The sequence below is a fragment of the Staurois parvus genome, unplaced genomic scaffold, assembly GCF_062004578.1.
Source record: "Staurois parvus isolate SC_StPar_1 unplaced genomic scaffold, SC_StPar_1.0 ptg001051l, whole genome shotgun sequence".
In the NCBI taxonomy this organism is placed as follows: Eukaryota; Metazoa; Chordata; class Amphibia; order Anura; family Ranidae; genus Staurois; species Staurois parvus.
The window spans coordinates 4,179,775-4,202,077 of NW_028318847.1; the positions used below are offsets into that span (position 1 = coordinate 4,179,775).

The following is a 22,303-nucleotide window of genomic DNA, read 5'->3' on the forward strand; positions in this document are numbered from 1 at the left end:
ACAGACACTGGATATTTTAACAACCGCTAGAGCCGTCTGTTAGACTACACTGAATTAAAGGCACTTTATTAGTAAAGGGCTAAAAGTTCTGAAATTGTATGCAAAAGATTGTGCCTAAAGGTGGGCTATAAATACTACATAAGGACTGATTGATAGATCCTGAGGAGGTAAACCACAAAACAGATTCCTATATCTCTTAGGCACTGTGTATGGCTTTGATATTATCGTAGGCATGAAAACAATGTGCTACTCTCCTTGTTGGAAAGAAATAAAAGAAAAAGGGGGTGTTTCTAAGAGTACCTGTAAAGAACCCTGTGGATGTACAAGAAACTAGTGCTATAGCCGACGTAGATCATACCTGGCATTTCAGCCAAAGTCCGTCATATGAGTACGTTCCTATTGTTGAATTTTGATGCACACTGATGTAATGTTCCTTTTATTCAAGAGTGATTGCAGGTTTCTTCTAATGGAGCATGAAATCCCTATGTGGAAAATGACTATAACTAAAGCTAGATTTCCATGATACACAATATTGTGTTTTTCCCAGCCACTTGAAGAGGCGAGTACCATACGTATACTGATTTATAAATTTTGGTGGTACTCTTAGAAGCAACCTGTTTTGCTTCTGTATTTTCCAGTATGTCTTCCTGTGTGGGTTAATCCAGTGGCTGCTCAAGGATTGTAGATTATACAAATCTCTGTATTGGATTTCCACTCTCTCCCAGTGTTCATTGGTTCTAGGAATTCAAGCTAAATTGTACCTGTTGGCACTTTTTTTCTTTGTAACCACTTGCTGCCCCACCACATTACATTTACTGGGTCGGGGCAGCATGGGAAGGCACAGTCGTGTGTGCGTGTGTGTGTGTGTGTGTGTGTATACCTTCTTCCGGGTTTGGGGCATGCACATGTGTGCCCCCTGCTGACCCGTGCTGTGTTTTGACACAGCATAAGTTTGGCAGCTGACTTCAGCCAATGATTTTGGCTGAAGTCCGCTGATCTGCTGTGTTCAGTCACACACACAGTTCTGCGTTTTACAAAACCCAGAATTCTGTGTACAGGGATCAGCAACAGTAACCGCATGTATGACACACATTACACATTGTTGGGCACATAATTAACCCATTGATTGCCCCTAGATGTTATCTCCTTTCTATACAGTGTCATTAGTACAGTGATAGTGAACATTATTAGCACTGATGACTGTATTGGTGTCACTATTGATGCCCAGTAGTGTACCTCCCAACCAGTGTCAGCTAGTGCCAGATTGCCCGCCACACAATCACAGTCCCACTATAAGTCACTGATCACTGCCATTACCAGTATAATGTCATAGCTTTGTAAATTCTGGTATGTGTATATGTACACCATTGTTTGTAGATTATATAACTTTCGTAGAAACCAATTAATATACACTTTTTGGGATTTTTTTTTTTTACACCAAAGACGTAGCAGAATACATTTTTGGCCAAAATAACAGAAATTAGAAAATATTGCTGTGTTTTTTTGTTTATTTTTTCCTCTGTCTTTTTTATTTTATATAATATATATAAAAGCTCTATTTGTGTGAAAAAAATTATTTAAATTTCATTTGCATATAGTGTTGCATGACTGCGCAAATACCAGTTAAAATTGGCAAAAAATGCCCTGCTGATGAAGGGGCAAAAAATCCCCCCACCCCAGTCCTCTGCACACATTGCACCCTATCTCCCACCGGTATACAGTCAGGTCCATAAATATTGGGACATCAACACAATTCTAACATTTTTGGCTCTATACACCACCACAATGGATTTGAAATGAAACGAACAAGATGTGATTTAACTGCAGATTGTCAGCTTTAATTTGAGGGTATTTACATCCAAATCAGGTGAACGGTGTAGGAATTACAACAGTTTGCATATGTGCCTCCCACTTATTAAGGGACCAAAAGTAATGGGAGAATTGGTTTCTCAGCCGTTCCATGGCCAGGTGTGTGTTATTTCCTCATTATCCCAATTACAATGAGCAGATAAAAGGTCCAGAGTTCATTTCAAGTGTGCTATTTGCATTTGGAATCTGTTGCTGTCAACTCTCAAGATGAGATCCAAAGAGCTGTCACTATCAGTGAAGCAAGCCATCATTAGGCTGAAAAAACAAAACAAACCCATCAGAGAGATAGCAAAAACATTAGGCGTGGCCAAAACAACTGTTTGGAACATTCTTAAAAAGAAGGAACGCATCGGTGAGCTCAGCAACACCAAAAGACCCGGAAGACCACAAAAAACAACTGTGGTGGATGTCCGAAGAATTCTTTCCCTGGTGAAGAAAACACCCTTCACAACAGTTGGCCAGATCAAGAACACTCTCCAGAAGGTAGGTGTATGTGTGTCAAAGTCAACAATCAAGAGAAGACTTCACCAGAGTGAATACAGAGGGTTCACCACAAGATGTAAACCATTGGTGAGCCTCAAAAACAGGAAGGCCAGATTAGAGTTTGCCAAACGACATCTAAAAAAGCCTTCAAAGTTCTGGAACAACATCCTATGAACAGATGAGACCAAGATCAACTTGTACCAGAGTGATGGAAAGAGAGAGTATGGAGAAGGAAAGGAACTGCTCATGATCCTAAGCATACCACCTCATCAGTGAAGCATGGTGGTGGTAGTGTCATGGCGTGGGCATGTATGGCTGCCAATGGAACTGGTTCTCTTGTATTTATTGATGATGTGACTGCTGACAAAAGCAGCAGGATGAATTCTGAAGTGTTTCGGGCAATATTATCTGCTCATATTCAGCCAAATGCTTCAGAACGCATTGGACGCCGCTTCACAGTGCAGATGGACAATGACCCAAAGCAGACTGCAAAAGCAACCAAAGAGTTTTTTAAGGGAAAGAAGTGGAATGTTATGCAATGGCCAAGTCAATCACCTGACCTGAATCCGATTGAGCATGCATTTCACTTGCTGAAGACAAAACTGAAGGGAAAATGCCCCAAGAACAAGCAGGAACTGAAGACAGTTGCAGTAGAGGCCTGGCAGAGCATCACCAGGGATGAAACCCAGCGTCTGGTGATGTCTATGCATTCCAGACTTCAGGCTGTAATTGACTGCAAAGGATTTGCAACCAAGTATTAAAAAGTGAAAGTTTGATTTATGATTATTATTCTGTCCCATTACTTTTGGTTCCTTAATAAGTGGGAGGCACATATGCAAACTGTTGTAATTCCTACACCGTTCACCTGATTTGGATGTAAATACCCTCAAATTAAAGCTGACAGTCTGCAGTTAAAGCACATCTTGTTTGTTTCATTTCAAATCCATTGTGGTGGTGTATAGAGCCAAAAATGTTAGAATTGTGTCGATGTCCCAATATTTATGGACCTGACTGAACATTTCCACCTCTGTGTAAACACTGCCCCATACATATTGCTCCCTTGCAAACATTGGGGGGGGTGGGGGGTAAATGATAACTTCACTTTTTAACAAAAAATAATAAATGCCCATTTTTTGGCAGGTAAAAAGACTTGCATTTACTGTTTTTGTTTTTTGAAACCTGGAAAGCATTGCACAAGCTGATCTCCTGTTGTCATGCAGGTCTCCTGCAGACTATCAGTGTATGCTGTACGATGTATGAGCAGGCAGTTTGACACTGACAGGAAGCTTCAGTGAACTACCAGAGTGCTCAACAGCACCATAGTAGTTCATTGAGAATTAAAAGACGACATCACACCTGTCTCCAGCCCTGCAGAACATCACAGCTGTCTCCAGCCCTGCAGAACATCACAGCTGTCTCCAGCCCTGCAGAACATCACAGCTGTCTCCAGCCCTGCAGAACATCACAGCTGCCTCCAGCCCTGCAGAACATCACAGCTGTCTCCAGCCCTGCAGAACATCACACCTGTCTCCAGCCCTGCAGAACATCACACCTGTCTCCAGCCCTGCAAAACATCACACCTGTCTCCAGCCGTGCAGAACATCACACCTGTCTCCAGCTGTGCAGAACATCACACCTGTCTCCAGCCCTGCAGAACATCACACCTGTCTCCAGCCCTGCAGAACATCACACCTGTCTCCAGCCCTGCAGAACAGCACACCTGTCTCCAGCCCTGCAGAACAGCACACCTGTCTCCCCTCTCCTTGTCCTGCAGAACATCACACTTGTATCCCTTCTCCCAGCCCTGCTGAACATCACACCTGTCTCTCCTTTTCCTGCCCTGCAGAACATTTCACCTGTCTCCAGCCCTGCAGAACATCACACCTTTCTTCCCTCTCCCAACCCTGCAGAGCATCACACCTGTCTCTAGCCCTGCAGAACATCACACCTGTCTTCTCTCGCCTAGCCCTGCAGAACATCACACCTGTCTCTAGCTCTGCAGAGCAATCATGCCTGTCTCCGTCCTCCCACCCCTGCCTCCCCTCTCCCAGCCCTGCAGAACATCACATGATATATTTTGCAAGGCTGAGAGAGGGGAGATAAAGCACTGTCAGTAAAATAAGGAAGTTGCCACAGTTCTTACCTTGCAGCTGGCCACCCATACCACAGAGTTCTTCAGACCCACCTCCACATGGCTGGAAAAGCTCTCAGTTGGAGCTCTGTTCTTCAGGAGTGCTACCACCTTCTCCACCCACAGGACAAGGTAGGAAATGCAGGACAGGCAGAGCAGAGCATCAGGCTGTCCTCCACCTTGTCCGCTTAACACACCACATGCGCTCTCTGTAGCATGGTGCCGGAATTTTACCCCCACCCATCCCTGATCCAGACGTTCTAGGGCAGTGCGGGCTGAAGTGGCAGCTGTTTTGGGCCCCACAACAATGACAGGTCCCAGGGCAGCTGCCCCTTTTGCCCTGCGTTAAAGACGGTCCTGCATAGAATGCGTGGAGGTAAAAACCTTCAGCATTTACAACCACTTTTTAATATAAAGATGGCATGTGGTAACATTTTAAAGTCTTCTTCCTTTGTATAATGTCCAGCTATACAGTGGGGATCGAAAGTTTGGGCACCCCAGATAAAAATTTGTATTAATGTGCATAAAGAAGCCAAGGAAAGATGGAAAAATCTCCAAAAGGCATCAAATTACAGATTAGACATTCTTATAATATGTCAACAAAAGTTAGATTTTATTTCCATCATTTACACTTTCAAAATAACAGAAAACAAAAAAATGGCGTCTGCAAAAGTTTGGGCACCCTGCAGAGTTAATATCTTGTACTGCCCCTTTTGGCAAGTATCACAGCTTGTAAACACTTTTTGTAGCCAGCCAAGAGTCTTTCAGTTCTTGTTTGAGGTATCTTTGCCCATTCTTCCTTACAAAAGTCTTCCAGTTCTTTGAGATTTCTGGGCTGTCTGTCACGCACTGCTCTTTTAAGGTCTATCCATAGATTTTCAATTATGTTGAGGTCAGGAGATTGTGAAGGCCATGGCAAAATCTTCAGTTTACGCCTCTTGATGTAATCCCCCGTGGATTTTGAGGTGTGTTTAGGATCATTATCCATTTGTAGAAGCCATCCTCTCTTTAACTTCAGCTTTTTCACAGATGGCATCATCCAAAATTTGCTGAAATTTTATTGAATCTATTTTTCCTTCTACTCGTGAGATGTTCCCTGTGCCACTGGCTGCAACACAACCCCAAAGCATGATTGATCCAACCCCATGCTTAACAGTTGGACAGAGGTTCTTTTCATTAAATTCTGTGCCCCTTCTTCTCCAAACGTACCTTTGCTCATTCCGGCCAAAAAGTTCAATTTTAACCTCATCGGTCCACAGAACTTGTTTCCAAAATGCATCAGGCTTGTCTATATGTTCATTTGCAAAGTTCAAACGATGATTTTTGTGGTGAGGACGTAGAAGAGGTTTTCTTCTGATGACTCTTCCATGAAGACCATATTTGTACAAGTATCTCTTTATAGTGGAATAGTGTACCACAACTCCAGTGTCTGCCAGATCTTTCTGGAGGGATCGTGCAGTCAAACGTGGGTTTTGAATTTTTTTTCTCACAATCCTGCGAGCTGTTTTGTCTGATATTTTTCTTGGTCTTCCAGATCTTGCTTTAACTTCCACTGTTCCTGATGACTGCCATTTCTTAATTACATTCCGAACAGAGGATATTGACATCTGAAAACGCTTTGCTATCTTCTTATAGCCTTCTCCAGCTTTGTGAGCGTCAACTATTTTCTGTTTCAGTTTTCTAGACAACTGCTTAGAAGAACCCATGGCGCTGATTGTTGGGGCAAGGTCAGATGAGTCTGGGCATTTAAAACCTTTGAGATTGACATCACCTGGTCTTCCCAGACGATGATTGAGAACAATCCATGACACTGGCAGGTTTCAGCTTGGCAAAGGGGGCAGTGCATGCTATAAATTCTGCAGGTGCCCAAACTTTTGCAGACGCCATTTTTTTGTTTTCTGTTATTTTGAAAGTGTAAATGATGGAAATAAAATCTAACTTTTGTTGACATATTATAAGAATGTCTAATCTGTAATTTGATGCCTTTTGGAGATTTTTCCATCTTTCCTTGGCTTCTTTATGCACATTAATACAAATTTTTATCTGGGGTGCCCAAACTTTCGATCCCCACTGTATATAGGTGGTTGGCCATGTTTTCTGTTAACATACAAAGCTTGGCTCCTTGACAGTATAATGCTGATACTTTTATTTCATAAACCTACACATAAGGGGTCTGTCTGGCTAAAAACTCCAAACAGTTTTATAATGATGTGAATCGCGCACAATGCTAATTTTTGTTCTTGGTAATCCAGGGGAAGCCGCTTTTTATCCAGGACAAATAGGTACATTTTACTTGAAATAATGTGACATGCTAATTCTTATATGTGCTATTGTGACTCATACACATTTTAATTGATAGTTCTACCATGAGGAGTATATTTATAAAGTAGTGAATGTGATTTTGCTGCAAACATTCACTAATGGTGAATCAATCACCATTCTAAAAATACATGCACCTGGAAGATACACTTGTGAATGTCAGATTCACTGTTTATAAATGTTCCCTTCTAAACAGGATAACATATAAATAGTACTTTCTGATATCATAATATGTTGTTTAAATATTATTTGTACAAAAAATTAATATTACTCTTTTTTTTCATCTCTAATTTAGGACAGAATAGATCCATTGACTTTAAAAGAGATGCTTGAGGGAATCAGGTATGAATTGGGGTCTGAGACTGCTAGATCCTATTTTTAGACACATAGTTTACGTGAAAGTGTTTGCCAGCATTTATGTCAGATTTTTGTCCAGTAACATGTAAAGAAAATATATGTATGAGCTATTTTTATTGGCAAAATATTTTTTTAAATTTTGTCCAGCCAGTTTTGTCAGTCACTTAATTCTGCCACACTCCTCAGCCAATTAGGAGACAAAAATGGGTTTACTTAGTGGAGCTTTGTGTAGAACTCCACTCTATATAAAAGATGGCTGCTTCACTCTTCAAAGTAATGATACCACCAAGATTCCGAAGAAATAAATTTGCAAACAAATATAAGGAGATTCATACCTGCAGCTGTCGCAGTATTTGGATCAGCCGTTGTAGCAAATTGGAATAGTTCCTAAGTTGCAGTACTGAAAGCTGCCGTTTCCCTTTCAACATTTGATAATCCACTGTGGTCTCCAGTATATATGGAGCAGGGCTGGAGCAGCAGTGCTTGCCCTTTCAACATAGGGATCATGTATTCATCTGTGGATTTTCCAGTCCAGTTTCTTTGGCTCTCTGGAATTTATCAGAAACTGTAACCCTTTTAGGCAGCAAAGCTCCCCCAGTTTAGGCTGTCAGTCAGACACTGAGTACACAAGAATACAAGAGTCTGTCTGCATTGGATTTACAAACTCCCTGTATTCACGCCTTCTAAACATTTTTGTAATTTAATCACCCTGTTGGACTTTTTTTTTTTATTCTGTAAAATGGAAAATACAAAAGATAATGAGAACTGTAATGCTCCTAGCCTTTAGCCCAGCTGCCTGCAGGCTGTCAGTCTATGGCAGGCTGAAATACACTGCAGTTGTACAAGGTTGAACACTGTACCTAGTGGTATTTGCGTTTTAGGACCCTATACGTTCAGGTACATAGGCTCGTAATGCAGCATACTATGGCAGGAGTTCTCACTGCTGGAAGAGATGTAAGAAGCCAGTGTGTGAATCCGCATACCAGACCCCGCTTATGGCTGGAATGGCCTTTTTAGTATAAACATTTTAGCATGTGGTAATATTATAGGGTGCTCCAAATAGGGAGATACCGACAGCCTGAGCTGAGGGAGGTTTGCGGCTCTTTTGCAAAACAATAAAATGGAAACACAGCAGTTTTAGCATTGCAACTTTGCATCTATTCCAGTTTGTTACAACCGCTAATCCAATACACTGATGGGAGTGCATTTTATCTTATTAGCACAAGTAGAAGATAAACCCATTTTCTAGTATATCTGATTTTTTTTTTTTTTTTTGGGGGGGGGGGTTTTATACAGGTGTGAGCGCTTAGATGGATCACTTTGAAAAAAGATGATGCTGAGGGCAGAACAAAATATTTAGTTCATTGTGATCTGTTTTATTTCACAGGGGGAGAGAAATCTTCCTGACTTCACAAGGGGCAACTTTTTATCACTCAACAAACCTAATTGAGGATATTTTTAAATTTAAGAAAACCTAATCACTTTTCAGATTCCATTATTGTATGTGCTCTCGCTGAAATACTCACCCTCTTCTAGGGGTCATTCAGCCCACTTGTAAGTCAGGGCTCCCTTTGCGTGCATCAATAAAGGGCCCCTGTCTTGTGGAAGTACCGGTATGTTGTAGAGATGGGCCCAATGTCTTTATGTGGTGCCATTCTTTACTGAAAGAGAGGACTTGTGAGGATGATGCAGTCATTTATTCATTTTTTAATATTTTTTTGTCTCACTTTTTTATACATCCTTTTGTTTGAATTTAACACTGCTGCTTAACATTGAGTTCTGCTTATATTAAATGTTATGCAGTATTCCCAAATGTAGCACTGTGTGATTTTTGTTTCTTTGTGCAGGGATAAAGCAGAGATTCCTCTTTCAGTGAGATCACTCCGGTATGTATAATTCAGATGTCTATTTAAAAAATCCTCAACATTATAATCGTATCTGCTTTTCTTAATAGCTATAATCCAGTCAGCTGCAGGCTGAGCACCTTACCCCACAATGACCATCTGGCTCTCTACTTTTCTGCAGGTTCCTGATGCTTGATCCTCAAGAAATGGAGGCCTTTGTAAATACATATAAACAGTTACCTCTGAAACGACAGGTAACCATCTTGTCATTTTGATGACACAACAAAATGGGCACATGGGAACTTTTTTTTTTTTTGCTTGCTTGATGCATTATTGAGAAAGTATTCTTTGGTAGCACTGACAAGCAACAGAAAGTGAGGCAGTGAACATACATAGGCAGTAAACACACATGCATAGGCCTCAGAGTTTAATTTTAAATAAACTTGCATTAGATGCCAAATTTTAAAAATCTGCAGTTTCAATAGCTTTGATTAACTATTCAGCAATCTGAATTTTGAATGTGTGACTTGGCAATCTGATTTATGAATGTGTGACTGTAACAGGTAAGTTTAATCCCTTGCCATCAGAATAAAGGTTTGGTGACGAGTTTAGTCATTTGCATTGTTCCTAATGGCTTTAATATCTGCAGGTTCAGTGGTTCTGCAATGGATTTAACATTTTCATGAATGGAACCAAGTCAATATTTTGTAGATAAACATTTATATTTTTTGTAGGGATAAGAGCAGAGAGAGAAACGAGCTGTATTTTCAGGAAGGGACAATCTGATAAGGACAGAGTTTCTTTTGTTTGTTTGTTTTTGTTGTGTTTCCCCCCCCCCCCCCCTCGATTTGCTTTCCTCTTACAATGGACAGCTGTCAGCATCCACCCATAAACTTTAGTTACCCAATCCAGCAAGATCAGGATAGCACTGCAGTCTTTAACAGTTGGATGGTCTTTCCTCATTGTATGAAACTGAAAAAAATATGTATTGCCTTTTCATTTAAAATGTACCTTCCTGTGGTAAATGTTTCTTTTTTTCCATTAAGGGACACATGAAGCTGTATACTGTCGGGTTACATTGCCTCCTACAGGACTATTAGACTCTGACAATCCAAAATTATAGGCCAGCATAAGACTTTGTTAAAACGTGTTCTGCCCCCTCTGTGAGTCCAACTGTATCCCATCTCAGGGCATTACCACTGTGGGACATCTAGATGACCTCCTGCTAGGGAATCTTTAGCATGAGTCCTGGTGGACAATCTTGCCATAACCCTCCAGTCCTTGCAGAGGTTTGGATTGATCCTGAACCACCAGAAATCGGCAATTGAATAGAGTTCTTACTTGGAATATCTTGGACTAGTCCTAGATACCGCTAAAGCAAGAGCTTTTTTTCTTCCCTAGGAGAAACTTTAAACTCTCCACTCCTAGACTGCTACTCTTAAGCCCAAGAGTTGCCCAGCTCTCTTCTCTTTTCCATGAGTGTTCTGGGGCTAACAGTCTGATGGCTTGCTCCAAGGCAGTCCCATTTTCCATATTCACTTAAGACCCCTACAGCACAACATTATGTCTTCCTGGGTCAAATCAGTCCAGTCCTTGGACAGACCAGTTCTTCTGGCACTGAGGGTTCGGTTGTCCGTGGCTTAGGAATCTGGCTCTGCAGCTGGTGAAGTCCTTTCTTTCTGTTTTCTGTAAGATCCACTCAATGAATACCAGCCTGTCAGGCTGGGGAGAAATCCTTGGCACCCTATCAGTGCAGAGAACTTGGATGTTGTAGGAATCTTGTCTCCTGATCAACATTCTTAAACTTCGGCAATTTGATTATTCCTGCCAGGCTGAACTTCCTGGCTGATGAGTTATGCAATCTGTATACTTTTTGACAGTGTCATGGCAGTGGCATACATCATCAATCAGGGAGGAAACAGAATTCTCACTGTAGAAAGAAGTTTAGAGCAGATCCTTTCCTTGGCAGAAATTCGCTTTCCAGCCTTGTCTGCAGTTTACATCCTAGGCTTGAACAATTGGCTGGCAGACTTCCTCAGCCAACATCCCCTGGACCTGGGAGAGTGCTTCCCACACCTGGTTGTGCTCCAGAACCTGTCATGGGTGGGGGATGTTAGTTGTGGACCTCCTGGCTTACAGGTTCAACAGAAAACTGGGAAGGTTTGCCATCAGATACAGAGATCCTCAACTGGAAGCAATGGATGCTCTGGTAACTGTGGGATCAGTAGTCCCTGATCTGGGCTTTTCCTCCCCTGAAAACCCCTTCCTTGTATGCTTCACAGGATCAAGTTGGAGGGCATTCTGGTGATAGCTCTTGGCTTTGGATTGGCCCAGGCAGGTGTGGTACTACAACCAGAAATAGTGGCCCTTGGGGAGAAAACATTTAAAATCACTGAATGTCCCAAACAAACATATAGTAAAGGGTTAATAGTCCACAGTACTTATAGTTAGTATTTCCATCTGACTTTGTCCCATACGGACTCGGGATAAGAAGACAGCTAGCTGTCAGAGTAGAAGCTCCTCTGTGGTAGACAAAAAAGAAGGTAAAAAGCAGTGCTTTCTGGGTGTAGTAGGTAGGTAAAAAAAACTATTTTATTAAAAAATAAGGCAACTCACAAGAGAAGCTGTATAAACCACATATCACATAGAGCCATCTTCTAAGGGTAATCCTGTCCGGATTGCTGAAGGTGGTGTCTCCCCAGACCTAGGACAGTCGCTCCTAAGGCTCCGGGCAAGCAAGGGTATCCTGACGCTGACAGCGGTGACGTCACTGGAACTAGAAGTCAGGAAGAGGCTGCATGCTCCTTTCTCAGGCCATTATCACTACATACTACACTCAGAGCGCTGTGGTTTCCCTTCTTTTGTGGTACTTCAACCAAAAGTTTCCTGGTGAACTTTCTGTGGGTTCTTCCAGATTGTCCAGATCTGTCTCGCGGATCGAGTTTTTATGCTCCTGCTTCTTGGTCGCTAGCTTTAATGGCATGACTGAAACCCAGGTTCTAAGGGACTGAGGCATCTTGTTGATCCCATAATGCTAAAAATTAAGAAGTCTACTTTTTGCTAGGTGTAGACCAGCGTTTGGCCCAGTGACAGTGCCATCAGTGCTTTTGCGATCTTGTTCCAGAGACCACTGGCTTCCCATTCCTTGATCAAGATCTTTTGTGCAGGTAGTCTCTCATATGGCTCCCTCTGTTTGCTTCCCTGTGATTTTGTGGGACCTGAATTTGCTTCTCTTGGCACTTCACAAACATCTTTGTGAACCTATCAGTGATATTCCTTGCTCTACTGTTGCCCACATGGTTGCGTTTCTCATTGACATAACCCCTGTGATGCAAGTATCTGAGCAGGTGTGCCTCTTGGGCTCTTCGGCATCAGGCAGCCTTGTGGTTAACAGGAGGATGTGTGCAGGCCTCATATGATGCCAGTTTTGGGTATGCCTTTCTCAAGATGGCTCTTTAACTGCAGGCAGTGCCCAGTTCTGTTCGTTTTTGTGGGCCTGTTGACCTTTTGTTCTCACTCACCCCTCAGTTGAGCTGATTTTGGACATCCCAACAATACAGTATTTGGCTTCCTGTGTTTTCAATGGGTGAGAAAGAAAATTGGATTTTTGTACTTACCGTAAAAATCTTTTTCATGGGATCCATTGAGAGATGCAAGCCCCACCCCTCTGTGTTTATAAGCATGCTCTTGGTACTGCTTTGCCACAGGCATACCGGTAGTATTTTAGTTAAGCAGTATACAGTCCTCAGGTTAGTGGCAGTATAACCTAATAGTATATGCCTTCCTCCATCTTTTAATCGATTACTGTCCGCCTCATGTACATAAATATCCAGACAGGATGCGTGCTGGTGTGGGTGGACGTTCCTGAACAGCCTCCCACATCACGTGGCAAACAGTGGGTGCACCCAGTAGCCCAGTGATCGGTTTGTCCCCCTGGACATAGTGGATCACATTCCCGCTGTGTCAGGTTGATCACATGGTGTTTTATCATATGATTGCTGTGTCCAGTCACAGCAATCGCTTGGTAAACATACTAAGCCGAAAGTAAAACATTGGTATTCTCTACTCTCACACGGATCGGCTGTGAGAGCAGAGAGGAGAACCATTGCTGCAGCCTGTGAGTGTACACTGCTTGTTACAGTGCATGTACACTCAGACTACAGTGTCACCCTGCCCCAGTGTCCCTGATCACTGCCCCCAGTGTAGTAATAGTAAACAATGCATCCAGCCTCTGTCACCTGTCCCAGTGTTAATGGTGCTCACAATAACACCGCCATACACCATAACAATGACCTGATCACTGCCATACCAGCGTCCTGATTACCACAATTCACCGTACCAGTGCCCTGATCACTGCCGTATGCCATACCAGTGTCCTGATCACTGCCGTATGCCATACCAGTGTCCTGATCACTGCCGTATGCCATACCAGTGTCCTGATCACTGCCGTATGCCATACCAGTGCCCTGATCACTGCCATATGCCATACCAGCTCCCTGGTCACTGACAAATGCCATACCAGCACCCTGATCACCGCTATACACCATACCAGCATTCTGATGACCGCCATACCCCATACCAGTGTCCTGATCACCTCATATGCCATAAAAGAATGCCTAATATAAAGGAAGATTGGGATATTTATGCTAGCCGTGTGCAGAAATGTATGTAATGATTTTTGATGAATTGATAACTGGATTAAATGGTATTTTTCATATCTGTCATGAGTTCAGTTTGGGTATTAGTCTTTTTTGAACATCATTTATGATGTTTCTATCTATATGTTAGATAGAAAAAGATAGATACCATTTATTTATATATATATATATATATATATATACATTTCTGTCACATTAATTCACCACTTCACCCAGAAAATTGTTGCAATTACAAATGTTTTGGCATTGTCATGTTTTTTTCTTTTGTTTGTATTGGTATGACAATAAAAGTGGAGAAACAAAAAGCCAAATCTGACACATTCAATGCAAAACCCCAAAATGGACTAAAAGAAATTATTGGCACCTTCTCAAAAGTTTAAGAAGTTATTGCTTTCCAAGTTTGTGATGCTCCTGTAATTTTGTAATTAAACTCACCTGTATCAATTAACAGATCTTAATGTTCCTGTGTCCACTGTGTGCAATATTTTCAAGAAGTTTGAAGTCCATTTTTGGTGTTTTGCATGGAAAGTGTAAGACTTGGCTTTTAGTTTCTCCACTTTTTTGTGTCATACCAATACAAACAAAAGAAATAAACATGAGAATGCCTAAACATTTGTAATTGCAACAGTTTTCTGGGCAAAGGGGTGCATTATCTGATAGAAATGCACGGGTACCAATATTTTTGACCATGACTGTATATAATCTAAACTATTTTAATAATTACAGTCCATATACAATATATTTTTGTAAGCATCTCTTTTTGATTGTATACTGTAGACTGTGATCACATGTATGGCAACTCTGAAGAAGAACATGGCAGATGAGGATGCTGTGTGCTGTCTTGTTATCGGTACAGAAAGTGAAGAAATATTTATACTGGATCCAGAGGCGTTTACTATTCTTACTCGAGTGAGTACCTTTGGAAAGCATGTATTATTTTATTTTCAAGGATCTGCATTAACAAGCTGTGACTGTAGAAGTATTACTAGTGATTAGCAGGTGTCAGAAACGTGCTCCATGTAAACCTATTCTGAAAGCAAAAATAATTCCAGTAAGGCAAAAGATACTGGTGCTGTAGGAAGATGGACTTCTTAAAGTGTACACTGTGATAGTTGCCACTCATATCTGTTTATGTTGGCAGGTCAGTCTTCCCAGTGTACCCACTCTTCTGGATGTGAATGGACAGTATGACATTGAATACCGTGTCACAGTAGCTTGCCGTAATGGCAATGTCTACATTCTACGTAGGTAAGGAAGCCTTTAGGTATGTCTTTATGTGTGCTGCACCATCTACTTGTTTGTTGCCTGTTCTAGGGAATAATGAAGAACCAAATTAGTAATACAGCAGGTTTATTCTTTTGTATTTTGGTTATTGCTTGGACCTTAATGGATTCTTCAGCAGGAATATTTTACCTTCTTATGATATATATGTGAATCTGATCAACAAAATGTGAATAAAATGAACCTCTGCTGATCGTTATACACTGGAATTTTTTTTAGTTTTTTTTTTTTTTTAGTTTTTCATTTTTATATGAGGGCTGTTTAACATAAGGGCTGCCTTTTTTATATGGAGGTTCATTTTAACAACTTATTCTCGCACACAGTAATCTTGCAAACTTGCAGTTACACCCCAAAACACATTCTGCTACTTCTCCCAAGTAAGAGGATATCACATGTGTGAGATTTTTTTCATAGCCTAACCACATAGAGGGGCCCAGGCACCTTTTGGGCTTTCACAGAGCATAAATTACACATCTAATATCCTGACTACCTATCACACTTTTGAAGGCCCTGAAGCACCAGGACAATGAAAACACCCACAAAATGACCACATTTTGGAAAGCAAACACCCCAATGTGTTTTCTATGAGGCATAATGAGTCCTTTGAACATGTCATTTTTTGCCACAAGTTTTTGGAAAATGTTGAAAGAAAATGAAAACGCATGTGTTTGGTTTGTTTTTTGTTTTTTTTTTATACTCAAAGTTGTCAATTTATAAGATATTTCTAACACACAGGATGGACATACTAATTAATACACCCCAGAATACATTCTGCTACTCCTCCTGAGTATGGCAATACTACATGTGAGACTTTTTCACAGCCTAGCAACATAGAGAGGACAGTGGAAACACCTACACATTACAACATTTTGGAAAGCAAACACCCCAACGTATTTTCTATGAGGCATCATTTTTTTGTTTTCAATTTTTTTAGCACAAAGTTATCAGATTCTAAGATATTTCTGACACACAGATGTTGCTGGTCCACTGGGACACCATAAGATGGTTTTGGTCTGCTAGGGACACTGACAGATGTTAAAGGTCCAACAGGGACACTGACAGATGTAGATGTTGCAATGGGACACTATTGCAGATGTTGATGGGACACTGGTACATTGTGACAAATGTTGCATTTGAGCACTATTGCAGATGTTTTTGTGCACTGGTACACTGTGACAGATATTGATGGGACATCTGGTACACTGACAGATGTTGACGGTCCACTAGGGATACCGACAGATGTTGATGTGCACTGGGACACTCTGACAGATGTTGATGGGACACTGTGACAGATGTTTTTGTGCACTGATACACTGACAGATGTTGATGGGACAGATGGTGCTTGGTGCACTGGTGTGGAGTGGCTGTGTGTTGTTTACATTGTGTGATGGCTGTGATTTGGACACAGCCATCACAAGATTGAGAGTGCCAATCACAGCACCCATGTCCCAATCTGTGATGTGCTGTGTCCAAGAGATACAGCCATTACTGGATAGCGCCATTGCACAGCCGTGTGTGAGCCTAGAATCTGACAGGATGTACGGGTATGTCCTGTTAGAATGGCGCTTGTTCCACCTGCCCTGTTATGTACAGTGGCTGGGTGGGAAGCAGTTAAAAGAAATCAATAAATTACATACTCCCAAACCATGCAAGTTAATAGTATATCAAGCCTCTAGTTCGTGTCACAATGATTCGTCTGACCCAGAGTGTTCCAACGCCAGAGAGATGCCGTCTGGGACCCAAAACAGCTTACATGTTTTGAGGGTAAACCCTCTCCATCAAAGCCTCATCTTACCCTGGAAATACATAAGCTGGTTTGGATCCCAGATGGTGTCTCTCTGGCATTGGAACACTCTGGTTCAAATGAACAACTGTGCCACGAGCTGGAGGCTTGATATGCTAAAAACTTGCATGGTTTGTATGTAATTTATTTTTTAATATAGTACCCATAGGATAATGCACTATGCTGATGCACCCTCTTTTGTTTGTGTTTTTGCAGTAGTTCTTCAGTTAGAACATTGATTGCACTGTATATGACATACGGAAAGCCACCAGAGGGTCACTTGCAAATCTATATCAATTTTAAGTACCACAAAATTATTTACTGAAACTAAAACACAGTTTGGATGACTTTTCATAGAGACTCCAAGCGTCCCAAATACAGCATTGAACTGAGTGCACAGGTGGTAGGATTGCTCCGTGTCCAGAAAAATATAATTATTGGAACATCTCAGGAGACTTTGCATGGATACTCACAAAAAGTAAGCATGCCAAGATAAATGTATTCGATATGTCATTTGCTATAATTGTCAATGCAGTTTTAAAACCTTAAACCCAAAGATTTACAAGATGCATCTGTAACATTTTATCATATCGTGGCAGGGAAAGAGGCTGTGGACAGTTACCCTCCCTGCATCCATTATGACAATGTCTTTGCTGGAGCAGAAGTCGCGCAGTATTCAGGCTGTGTTGGTGGGGCTGAAGAATCTGGAAGTTCACCTGTATAGAGATAAGAATCTGCTGAGTGTTATTTCTACCCCAGTGAGTCTATGGAAACCTTTTATTTTACTAATGGGTCATTTTTCACATACTTTGTACACCCCGATGGGCTCACTGGTAACTCGCATGTATATGTGTTCAATCTGTACTGTTCTGTTCTTGAACTTTTTAGTAACTTAGAAATGCTGTGTGGTTTATAAAGTAACTTTGTGCCAAAAGCAATGATCAACTTAGTGCCAGCCATAGATGGATTGAATTTCAGCTGGTTCAACAGGGAAGTGTTGCACCAAGTATCACCAGGCATGCTGTAGCCCTTTTTATCATCTGAGAACACTCACAAGCAGTATACAGGATTTATGATTGTTGAGGTGAATTTCTTCTTTTGGGGAGCACTTTGGTACTTTGGAAGACTGTAGAATATGGATTATCAAGGCTCCCTGCTAGCGTCTTACCCCTGATTTCACTTCACATCTCAATGACCTCACCATAGTCAGACAGCAATTACAGCCTCTTAGGAGTAGAAATACTTTCAAGTAAACTTTATATAGTAGTAACTTTAAATTAGTACTCCCTGAAAATTTGCTATAGATTCCTTTAAAACCAATCAGTTGGACTATGCTTACAAGGTTACCTGCTTTTATACCTAAGCCCTGTTTTAGTCTCCAAATGTAAAGTATAAGTTATATTTCTGGTAGAAAAAGTCTAGTCATGCTAAATAAGGTGTTGTAGGAGATATATGGCATCGCTCCAAGCCAGGAAACACTAGAAAGTAATCACCCTGCTAACAGAGGAAAATGGGAGCAGCATCCGCTAGTGTTCCAGAAACTGGGTAAGCTCAATGGATGGATGCTGCTCAGACCGATTCTGGGAGTTCAGTGTATGTGAGATGGCCTCAGCTGCCGCTCTGTGATCAAGCCCCCGGTGGCTGGGGCGAAACGCATCAGTGGGCGTAGTCAGAGTGGCAGCTGAGGCCATCCCACATACACTGAACTCCCGAGATCAGTCTGAGCGGCATCCATCCATTGATCTATATAAGGTGTTCTTTACATTTTCTCAGTTTGGAGATGAAAGAGCCTCCTCTTTGAGTTTGTACTTTGGAATGTGAGCACCTGGAATTGTTTCGGTTTCGTTCTCTTTATAAAAACTGTATATAACAGTTACCGTTATGCTGTACCTTGCAATAATATCATTCATTAAGCTCTGATTTCCTTCAGGACATAGTGACCAGCCTGTGCTTTGGAAGATACGGAAGAGAAGATGACACTTTAATCATGACTACAAAAGGTAGAGTACAGATCTCCAACTATAACAAAAAGTAATTTTAAAAATTAAATGTCCCACACTCAAACCTTTCCTATAAAAGATTAGTGCAAACACTAATTTCAAAGGAGTCAATCTTGGAGGGGTAAACCAGGTTGCAGCATATGTAGTTGATTATTTTTTTTTCTTTTTTTCTCTTTTAATATCACACATCCATTGACATGAAAGAATTTGATGACTTTACTAATCACTCACCGTTTTAAAATAAACTTCCAGAAATCTGAGGTGCCTAACGTTTTGCTCAGGGAGTTGCAGAGCAAATCCCTTATTGAGAACTTTCCTTTTAAATGGATTTCTGTTTCAATGAACTATTTAGGCATCGTTCTATATCAGGGGACCCCACACACACACTTTTGAAATGTATTCGAGCAGATCTAGATCTCGTTGGTTGGGCTTTGTAGCATAAATGAAATGACTGTTTTCCCCAAAATATGATATATTCTTCAGGTGCTACATGCACCCGCACTCCACCCTTCTCGTGGGAACATAAGGCTCTTCTGGTCTTTCATTTGGTCACGAAAGCCAGCTAGACTGCAACAAACTATCCTCCGGCTCTCTAAACCTGACAGGGGCCTGGGCATACTGTCACTATATCACACAGCTGCCTTTCACAAGCTCTCAAAGTGCTTTGAGGATACATGTCTATATGCCTATAGTGTTGCAACCTCACACCCCACCCCCTCCATAGGATATACTGTAAATGGCCTTTGAAAGTTCCTTAATACGCTCAACATCTCACCATCTGATTCACCCTGATACCCCACTATCAGGAATTCAAAATTACCCCCAGGCCTGACCGATTTCAGATTTCCAAGTTTTGATAGAAACTAGAATAACTTGAATCCTCCATTTCAAGAAAACAATCTGTGTTGACCAGTGAACCGATGTCTGCCCCCTTGGATTTCTTTCCCAGTACTGTGACATCTGTCAGAAACTCCAGTGTTGATACAATAGTTTGCAGGAATTTTAAACCTCCGAGATGTGGAAGATCTTACCTCTGTGTTGAATGGAAATGCTTAAGTCTTCAAACATAGATGTTTCTGCTAGCTGGAATTTGTGTCCTCTCTGGAATACATCATATTTCTGAATAGAGGGTATGCTTTAACTGCCCTTTTAAAATACTGCATATCTTGGCCCCAGTGGTTAAAGCTGAAGTTGGGATAAAAATTGCATAAGCAGAGAGATTAGGTTCTGTGAGTCTGCAAGTCAAAATGGAAGATTTCTAGAGAAGAAAGCTGAAGTTATATGCAAATCCTTTACTTTTCATGTTGCATTTCATGTTGGGCTTAGCTCCACAGTGCCCCCCAACTTGAAATTGGTTAGTGAGGTCCATTTAAAGAAAGCCAAAATGCACACTTGAATAGTGCAGAGTAATCCAAGCTTAACTTTATTAGAAAAGTTAAATTTTACATATAATTTCAGCTGCCATGATCTCATCTAGTTGTAATTGTTTTTATGCACAGTTTTCACTGAAGACAACCCCTTTATGCGTTTTATTTTTTTAGCCTGAATTTCCCATGGTTTTGACAAGTTTATAATACTTTAAGGAGCAATTTTTTCTCTTAACTTTCAGAGCTTTCTTCTTTAAATCCTTTAAATGTCTATTACTAGCCACTTATTCCAACAATTTCTTGTTTTTTTCACTCAGGAGGAGGACTCATTATTAAGATCTTGAAAAGGACTGCTCAGTTTGAGGAAAAGGATACATCTTCTGGTCCCCCTATTGGACAGAGCATCAAACTTAATGTCCCCAAGAAAACCAAACTTTATGTAGACCAGACCCTGCGGGAGAGAGAGAATGCTGTGGGTAGGTGAATTATTGACATTGTTTTCCACTGGGAAGAAAAAGTATACAAATTCTACCCTCTGTCCATAAGTTATGGTTATATGTGTAAAGCGCTCATGCTGGCCATACACTGTGAGATTTTCGTTCAAATTCTTTCTTGCCTTCATTGAGTCAACTGATTTCACCAAATGCCCTTAAAATTTAATCTAGACCTGCTATTTTAATGTAATCCCAGAGGTATTACACTGGTTTCATTCAATATCTGTATTTATTCTAATAAATTTTATTTCCTGCAAACTTTTTCAGAGCTACGATCAAAAGCAAACTTCGATTTGTCCCCACTAACCATTAGAAAATTGAACGACCATTCTCAAACAAAAAAATTCTAATGAAATTCTACTAGTGTATGGCCAGCTTTAGACAATGTTTCAACAAATGTGATAAAATATGGCCTGTGAGGACTCCATTGTCTGTTGAAGGAATGTTTCAATGTTGAGTGTATATGTACACTAAAGTATTTTAGCAAAGCATCACTTTTAAAAATAGTTGTTTAATATATATTTGCTAATTGTATATATTTACGGATTGTGCCTCGAATATGCCCAGATAGGTAAATAGATCATGTAAAGGCATACATGTGCCAGTCATACAACAAAATTAGCATGAAACAGTTACTCTTCCTGTAAATGGTAGGCATACAGGATAAAATGTCATATTCTTTACCTTCACAACTGCCAACATATTGTATATGGCCAAATCTGTGAAATATCAGATTTGTTAACCCAAAAGCCCAAAAGTATGTTGGGTAGTCTGATGTTGATTTGTATGCCAAACATAACTCGGACTAAAAGGAAGTATGAATAAATGAAAACATAAAAGCAATATTTCTTTTTTTCTACCAGCTATGCACCGTGTATTTCAAATGGATTTGTACCGCCTACGTCTTAATGCTGCCCGAGCGTATGTTAAGGCTCTGGATGCTAGCCTTACACCAGTATCTTCAACCATGCAAGAACCTCTTACACTTAATGCTATTGTAAGTACACGCTGCTTTATAGATTCGTTTTTCTCAGGTGTGCATTTAATGGTACTGGTACATTTAATGGTAAAATAGTAAAAGATTTGTTATCCAAAAAAATACATTTTTTTTTTTTTTACATACAAGGGAAAGTGGTACAAAAAGCAATAATTGTTGGAGGTATTATTCGGTTAAGTAAAATGCAGTTGTTGGTAGGGGTGGAATAGGCTTCACTGAAGAGATTGGTTTTTCAAGGATTGCCTAAAGGCAAGCAAGGTAGGGTATTGCCGTATATGTTGGGTTAGAGAGTTCTGGAAGTTGGGACAGGCTCTGGAAAAGTCCTGGAGGCATCTGGTGGAGATGTTGAGAAAGACGTATTTATTTGTTTGGTAATCACAAGTCAGGGAAGGGAATGGCGGGAGGAGGCAGTGGTGGGGTAGATAAGTCTGGCAGCAGCATTTATGGTATACTAAATGGGTGTGTGGAGGTAGGCCAATGAGGAGGGCGTTACAGTAGTCAAGGTGAAAGATAACCAATGTGTGGATTAGCAGCTTGGTGGTGTAGTTAGTTAGGAAGGGGCATATTCTGGAAATGTTATGGAGGTTAAGGCAACAAGATGCCAAAAAATTCTTAAAATATATTAACAGTAAAAAGCTTGGGTCTGAGCATGTAGACCCTTTACTAGATAATTTTGAATTGATTGCTGGGGACAAAGAGAAGGCTAATTTATTAAATACC

At 40.8% G+C, this 22,303-nt stretch overlaps 1 protein-coding gene across 2 annotated transcripts in view; it reads left to right on the forward strand.

The window, feature by feature from the left end:
• The window catches only part of BBS1 (Bardet-Biedl syndrome 1), a 67,040-nt gene that overhangs the window by 25,528 nt on the left and 19,209 nt on the right, over positions 1–22,303 (forward strand). For both annotated transcript variants that reach the window (XM_089658079.1, XM_089658080.1), the window contains 10 exons: positions 7,098–7,144; positions 9,007–9,045; positions 9,185–9,257; positions 14,439–14,570; positions 14,803–14,909; positions 17,083–17,203; positions 17,325–17,483; positions 18,656–18,725; positions 20,410–20,568; positions 21,450–21,583. In XM_089658079.1, the coding sequence (XP_089514205.1) occupies positions 7,098–7,144; positions 9,007–9,045; positions 9,185–9,257; positions 14,439–14,570; positions 14,803–14,909; positions 17,083–17,203; positions 17,325–17,483; positions 18,656–18,725; positions 20,410–20,568; positions 21,450–21,583 (1,041 nt within the window). The remainder of the gene's footprint in view (positions 1–7,097; positions 7,145–9,006; positions 9,046–9,184; positions 9,258–14,438; positions 14,571–14,802; positions 14,910–17,082; positions 17,204–17,324; positions 17,484–18,655; positions 18,726–20,409; positions 20,569–21,449; positions 21,584–22,303) is intronic.